The sequence below is a fragment of the Nansenia antarctica genome, assembly GCF_963989245.1.
Source record: "Nansenia antarctica genome assembly, chromosome: 1".
Taxonomy (NCBI): domain Eukaryota; kingdom Metazoa; phylum Chordata; class Actinopteri; order Argentiniformes; family Microstomatidae; genus Nansenia; species Nansenia antarctica.
The window spans coordinates 60,501,554-60,509,053 of NC_137674.1; the positions used below are offsets into that span (position 1 = coordinate 60,501,554).

Genomic DNA, 7,500 nt, shown 5'->3' on the forward strand with positions numbered 1-7,500 from the left:
CGGGGAAGCCGCCGTACAGGGGAAGGTATGAATATGCAAGACCCTTGATTGCTTTTCATGATTAAAGCCTATTTAATATGGAAATGAGCGCAAGCCAGGTGATTAGAAGAGCAATGGGTGGCAAGGGCAGAGAAGAAGAGAGAAAGAACACACTGACACCTTCACACAAGACGTCTCTCTCGCTGCTCTGACGCAGGAACAGCGTGGTGGCGCGACATATAGACGGCAGCAGAGCTGCTTCTGACTACTGCTTCTACTACCGAAAAACAATGCTCTGTCCTGAACATTCCTACGGTAGAGAAAACGGTGACTGGATTGAAACAGCCAAGCCTCGTTAACAGTGTGGGAGGAACAGTGTGGGGACTACATGAGTGATGTACTGGAGCCCAGACCGGAGAGATCAAAGGAGAGAGAAAGAGAAAGAGAGAGGGGGGGGCAGAGAGGGAGAAAGAGAGAGAGAGAGGGAGGGAGAGAGAGAGAGAGAGAGAGAGAGAGAGAGAAAGAGAGAGAGAGAGACTGTATTTGGCTCGTGTTTAAGGAGGATGTCTCTGTCTCAGTCCCTCACATCAAGTCTCATGAAATATTCACTGTGTGATCTCTGTGTGCTTGCTCTGTTTGTTTCCGTGTGTGTGTGTGTGTGTGTGTGTGTCTGTGTGTGTGTGTGTGTGTGTGTGTACATGTGAGGGGGGTCGAGAGCCTCTCCCCTCCCACCTGGGCCTGCTCGTGACATCGTAGAGCACTCCAAAGGGGCTGTGATGCACCCAGAGACGGGTTCAAAGCCGGGCCAGGGTCGTCGTGGCGATGGCAGTGTTCCCCTAGCGACAACCACTCGCTGTCTGATGACAAGCATCATTCTTCACACACACAAACACACACCGCCCTCACACACACTGGGCTCACATCAGCAGGAGAAACATAAAAAAAGAGGACATGGAGGGCTCATTTTTCATTCCACATGTTTGGTGTGTGTGTGTGTGTGTGTGTGCGTGCGGGCGTGCGTGTGTGTGTGTGTATCAGCGTGTGTATCTGTGTGTGTGTGTGTAGTGTTCAGTTAAATTTGCTGGCCTTGCAACATTTCAGTTGCAGTCTCCGTGGCGACTGATAGGCCAAACAGGATGTTGCACGGTAAGGTGAAAAAAACAACCGCCAGTGTGATTTCACTCTTAGTAAAGGGTTATGGTCTCTGTGCAAGCCTGCATCTGTGTGTGTACTTGTCTGTGTGTGTGTGTGTGTGTGTGTGTGTGTGTGTGTGTGTGACTGTGTGACTGTGTGACTGTGTGTATGTGTGTGTGTGTGCGTGCGTGCATGTGCATGTGTGTGTGTGCGTGCGTGTATGTGCGTGCGTGTGTGTGTGTGTGTGTGTGTGTGTGTGTGTTTCACAGACCTGGGTGAGCCTCCCTAACCGCCATGAATGTGTTTCCCACTACCTCAGGGTCCTCTGTTCACCATATTGTATCTAATTAGACCTCTTAAATATAATCTAATTAGGCTGAAACTTAAGACGACTCTAAGTAGCAATCTAATGTGTTGAGCAAGGCTTGCATGCTCTTGAAATGTTTAATTCAGCCCTGGAGTCGTTCCTTGTCCTGCATTCCGATAGATAAGACTGACTTCTCCTCTGGTAAAAAAACAGAATGAGGGAAAACTAGAAGGCTGAGCGAGAGTTGTCTTTGCCTCTCAAAACAAAAGTTAAAGTTTTGGATTCACTGTGTCTCTTTTTATTTTATTTTCTCTCCTGTGGTCTGCTTGTAGCCACTGAATAAGTGTCTACAAGCAGTCTTCCACCATCCAAGGCTTAGTTAGTACCATCAAACCCGTTTTTGGGTATGCTGCTAAGCAATTACCCTCTAAGGACAATCAATTCTCATCCTGAACAATCTACCCCACTCTAACCCAGCCTACCCCAGTCTATCCCACTCTAACCCACTCTACCCCACTACCCGAGTGTGTCTGCCACTGTGAGTGACTGTCCTAGTTCTCTGTCTGGCCTGATAACTTTGAGTATGTCCCCCTGCAGCTCCACCATGCTAAACTAAACCTTCTCTCTAACCCAGATGAATGGCCCTCGGTGCGTTATTAATCCACTTCTCCTCACCACTCAGCCCATGCATTTTAATAAGCTTTCTTAACCTCTTTATGCTGCAGGATCTCCTGATGAACACATACACACACACACACACACACACACACACACACACACACACATACACACACAGTTGCTTTCCCTTCCTGTCAGGTCACAATTGGTTTCATCAACCGCAGGAGTCCTTCAGGCAGCAACTCTGAGTTGACTCTGGGCCTGTGTGTGTGTGTGTGTGTGTGTGTGTGTGTGTGTGTGTGTGTGTGTGTGTGCGCGTCTGTGTGTGTGTGTGTGTGTGTGTGTGTGTGTGTGTGTGTGTGCGTGGGTGCGTGCGTCTGTGTGTGTGCATGTGTGTGTGTGTGTGTGTGTGCTGCCATGTGATGTTTCACTCTGAGCAGAGCAGAGCGGAGCATCTCACTCACTCACACACTCTAATGAAATCATCCCAGTCTGCATTAATCCCCCCTTGAAGGCCAGTGTCCAGCTGGGATCCTTTAGAGGAAGCTATCTGTCTTGGACAGGTGAGAGGTCTGTGTGTGTGTGTGTGTGTGTGTGTGTGTGTGCGCGCGTGTTTGTGTGTGTATGCTCAATCTCACACTGCACTTGGGAGTGTGTTACAACAACTAAACAGCCCCCCCCCGCTCACCCCCCTTGTCGGAGTGTTCCTGGTTCCTACCTGCGTTCCCTCTCTCCTGCTTGGGGCAGATTCCTTTCGCGGGCGTCAGCCTCCTCTTCTCCTCCTCTTCCTCTCTGGGGATGCCCACCTGGATGCCCACCTCCACGGGCACAGCTCCTCCCCGGCAGAGCTCAGTCCGCAGGGGGGCGCGCGGGAACACGGGGGGGCCGCTTTCCCCTGGTTTGGAGAAGCACCCCGGACCCCCTCCAGGACCCCGACACAGACGTCTCTTGTGCTCGATGAAGACCAGGATGTCCCCCAGGGGGAAGTTGGTCTGGCACTGCCCACAGGTCAGGAGGTCATGCTCCCCCGGCCCCGCCCTCCGAGGGCTGGGAGTGGCGGAGGGCTCCACTGAAGAGACAGCAGGTCCCGCCCCCGACTCATGATTGGCCTCTGCTGTAAAAAAATAAATAAGAGGAGGGAGGGGATGTCAGTCATCATGATGCGGTTTCTCAAATCTGCTCAGCTGCATCATATGAACAATAATACTGTAAGCACTATCACCGTAAAACCCTGAACCGATTCAAAACGTAATAAAAATATGTAAAAAAAAAACTCAAACAATGTGGTGCATGAATAGGTTTAGGTTTGTAGATAACGGTACCTGTAAAAAGCCATCTTTCAATACCACCAGAAACATTCATAACGTCCATGTTTTTTGAGTAAAATGTCTGAATGCGGCTAAGTGTCTACGGACCTACTGCAGAGAAAGAACCAAGCACCTGGCAATATCTTATCAGTGTGCTCAGATCTGCAAGGGTGGGTCTATATCACGCTAGTCTGTGAGCATGTGTGTGTGTGTGTGTGTGTGTGTGTGTGTGTGTGTGTGTCTGTGTGTGTGTGTGTGTGTGTGTGTGTGTGTGTGTGTGTGTGTGTGTGTGAGGCCAGAGACCGTTTCATTGTGGTATCCTGGTTTCCGGTGTAGCTCTTTGCACTAGCTGCCGTAGCTAACTGCACCACATGGGAAATTCACTTGATAATAAGCACTCAAAAAAGAAAGCACTGCATACTGTAGGCCACATCCACGGAGTCAAAGGTGTGTGTGTTGTGTGGGTGGGTGTGGATGTGTGTGAGAGAGATCTACAGTAAACAGAGTTTACAGATCTATGATGCAATAACTATTACTCATTTACTGTAACATTATAGTTAAACCATGTTCCTTGTTCTAAATTCTTAAAGGAAGGCCAACTCATCCTTAACCCTACCCTGATTCCCCAGTAAAAGTGTCAGTGAAACCTGAAGCTCCAGAATCTCTGAGGCTGTTTGTCTGAGTGGGTACCCAGGGAGAGGTGTTGATACCTGGGAGAGGAACGTAGCTGAAGCTGCCTCTACCGCCCGCATTTCCCCTCAAGACTAGATGTACATAATCAGAGCATGGATCAGGACTGTGTGTGTGTGTGTGTGTGTGTGTGTGTGTGTGTGTGTGTGTGTGTGTGTGTGTGTGTGTGTGCCTGCGCTGGTGTGTGTGTGTCTCCCAGCCTTTGTTCCGCACATAGGGGAGAACGATTCCTAACTTTAATCTGCTGTGGAGGCCTTGTCTAAACTTCCAGGCATAACAGTTACCCCCACAGTAGTCCTGTATGAGAGTTACACATACAGTAGTTACAGATTAGTTTAATAAATTCACATAATGTTCCATTATCTCTATTTCCAGTCCACTCCCTAACCTTACAATTACCCTAGAGTGATGTTACAGCTCATGCATATCATCAAACATCTTTTTTTTTCCCGCAAATTGTGATAGCTCCTTGGAAGGTAGCCAAACAATTTCCATCTCATAATCTCAGACTGAAAATGAGAACAAAAATGTAGTTACCCAGAGTTCATAGCCCACAGTAAATCACATGAGCCACCGTGATTCAGTTTGTTCCTGTGCAGACCATGTGACCATGTGCGTCCCGAGGGCTGTTGGGTGTGTGTGAGTGTGTGTATTTTGTATGTGTAATTGTGCATGTGTGTGGGTGTGGGTGTATTTGTGCCTAATTGTGTGTGTGTGTGTGTGTGTGTGTGTGTGTGTGTGTGTGAGTGTGTGTGTGTGTGTGTGTGTGTGTGTGTGTGTGTGTGTGTGTGTGTGTGTGTGCTGCGTGCAATGTCATGTGTGTGGGTGTGTTTTTGTGTGTAATTGTGCATGTATGTGGGTGTGGGTGTATTTGTGTGTGTGTGTATGTGTGTGTGTTTGTGTGTGTGTGCATGTGTGCGTGCGTGCGCATGCATACGTGTGTATGTGTGTGTGTGTGTCTTTTTGTTGTTGTCTTTTCTCACACAATGGAATAAGCCGATGCGGGTGCGGTTCGAAGATGTCCACCAGAGCAGCGGCTGATGTTCCAGTAGCATTGTGACTGTGCCAACACCTGTTAATTTATGTGCTTCACCCCCGGGCAATGATACTCAAGCCTAGGTTATCAACAGCCCTGTTACTCTCTCTCATCTCTCTCATCAGCTTCAGAGAGTCAATTTCCAAACGGCCAGGTGTCTTGTCAACTCGTCAACTTGATTCCTCCCAGCTTAGAAATGCATACGAGCCAGAAATCTGGACTGCTTCTAATCAGACACACACACTCACACATACAACACACAATGCAATTACTGTACACACAGAGGCTCACACTCTGTGCGGAAGGTAAGGGAGCATGGCAGACGCAGGCCTATTGTCACACACGCCACCTAGAAGAGGCTGCGATGATAGGAGCAAAATCAAGCCGACCTAGCCAGCCAAGCCGACCAAGCCAACCTAGCCAATCTAGCCAACCTAGCCATTAGCTGCCACAGCATAAGACAATATCAATATTCCAACTGACACCAAGAACTCACCGTGCCTCTCAACCGTCGTCACTTTCTCCTCCGTCAGATGTTTACATTAAGACACAGCCGTCAATCAGAGACATTCATTATGCCATAGGAATCTGAGCTCAGTAGACTTGAGAACACCTGAGAATAGTTTGAAATCCTCTCTAGTTGAATTATCATGGTAGATGTACTGCAGCGGGGTCATTACAGGCATGAGGGGGTTGTGAAGTCTCTTAAGTAGTCTAAACAGCATTATTGAAATGCCTTAAAACAATGCAGGCAGGCACGCATGCACGCAGAAGCGCACACACACACACACACACACACACACATACACACACACACACACACACACAAACACACGCACGCACGCACACACACACACCCACAAACCCAAACATACTCCAATTTAACAAAAGTGATTGTCAATGTTATCAACTGTGAGTATAGTCAGACAGACTTAGAGCACCCCCTATCAGTTTGAGTAGGAGCTCCTCTACAGCTGCCTGAGAGACAAGGAGTAGAATGAATTTATCAGCAATTACTGTAGGAATCCTACACATTATTAGATTGTGGATTATCAAACAAAGCCACTATGTTTTAATCTTGTATAATAAAGTCAAATAATATTTTCTAAGTAGAGAGAGTGTCGTGCCTGACCTCCTCCAACAGATTATAAGATACACATCTTGGATAAATACATTGTTAAATGTTTTTTTTCTGTCGTGTCTAGATGGTCATAATTGAACACTACGCTACAGTGCATTTAATTCCATGCAGACTGAGTAAGTCCGGGGGCATGCCTTTGACAGTGAGAGAAATGGGTTTAGACCTGTCCCTCTCTCCCTCCCTTTGTTTTCTCCTCATCTACGGGCTGTGCATACACACACAGGAACACACACAGGAACACACACACACACACACACACAGGAATACACACACTGCGTATTCGGGGTTGGGGGGGTGAGATTCACTGCCGTCAAAATGAATGACACCACACCAGCATTGATACATATGGTTATGATCCAAAATTCAAATGACAAGTGGTCCTGTTTATCTGTTCCCCCAGTGTGATTGCCAAGCCAAGCTGCAATAGTGTGTGTTGTGCAAGGGCAGAGCTGTGTGTCTCATTATCGTATCTCAATCTAATCCATAACAGTCACATTTGGTAACATAAATCTAAACTCAACATTTGTAAGGGTAAATAAATATTATATCGTAGATTATCGTAAATAACCTGAAGATGAACTCTATTTGAATTACTGCAGAGGACAACTTGCCATCGCAAAAAATAAAATGTATAATATATCTACATAAGATGGAGTAAATCACAAAATGTGGGAGAATAATAATAGTAGGATAATTTCCCCTCTATTCTATCTACCATTCCACAGACATATGGTCGAGATCTGCAAGGAGACGACACACATCGCCGGTACCAGACCAGTAATGTTCCGATTTATAATGTCCACAGAACATGTATGTATGCCTAACACTGTGCACATAACTCCACCTCTGGAAGCCAACAAAGGCTTAGGGTATCATACCATATGTCTGATCAGATAGATAAGGAAGATGCTTTCAATTACGATGGGCGTAAACAAAGCATCACTAACCTCTGACACTAACATGACAAATGAACTGCATCTGTGATAGATTAAAAAAAATATATCTATTAAAAAAATCACGTCATTCAAAATGTTGCCCTAAAATCAACCTAAAAATCGATGGAGTTCAAACAGATATACATATACGATTTCATATATCATACTGTATCATAGCGTCTGTGAGGATCTGAATGACTGTGCACACCTGTCTGTCTGTCTGTCTGTCTCTTCGTCTGTCTGTCTGTCAATTGTGTACATGCAAAGAGATTTCCAGTAAACTCTCCATTTCCAGCCCATTCAGAAAAAAATGCTGATCGTCTTGTTCCTCTCCTCCTCTTGTAAAGAGCATG

General features: G+C 46.7%; 1 protein-coding gene across 1 annotated transcript in view; it reads right to left on the reverse strand.

The window, feature by feature from the left end:
• The window catches only part of bcl11bb (BCL11 transcription factor B b), a gene marked incomplete at both ends in the record, with an annotated part of 27,085 nt that overhangs the window by 16,530 nt on the left and 3,055 nt on the right, over positions 1-7,500 (reverse strand). The window contains one exon of the mRNA XM_080539964.1: positions 2,757-3,152. Coding sequence (XP_080396090.1) covers positions 2,757-3,152 — 396 coding nt within the window. The remainder of the gene's footprint in view (positions 1-2,756; positions 3,153-7,500) is intronic.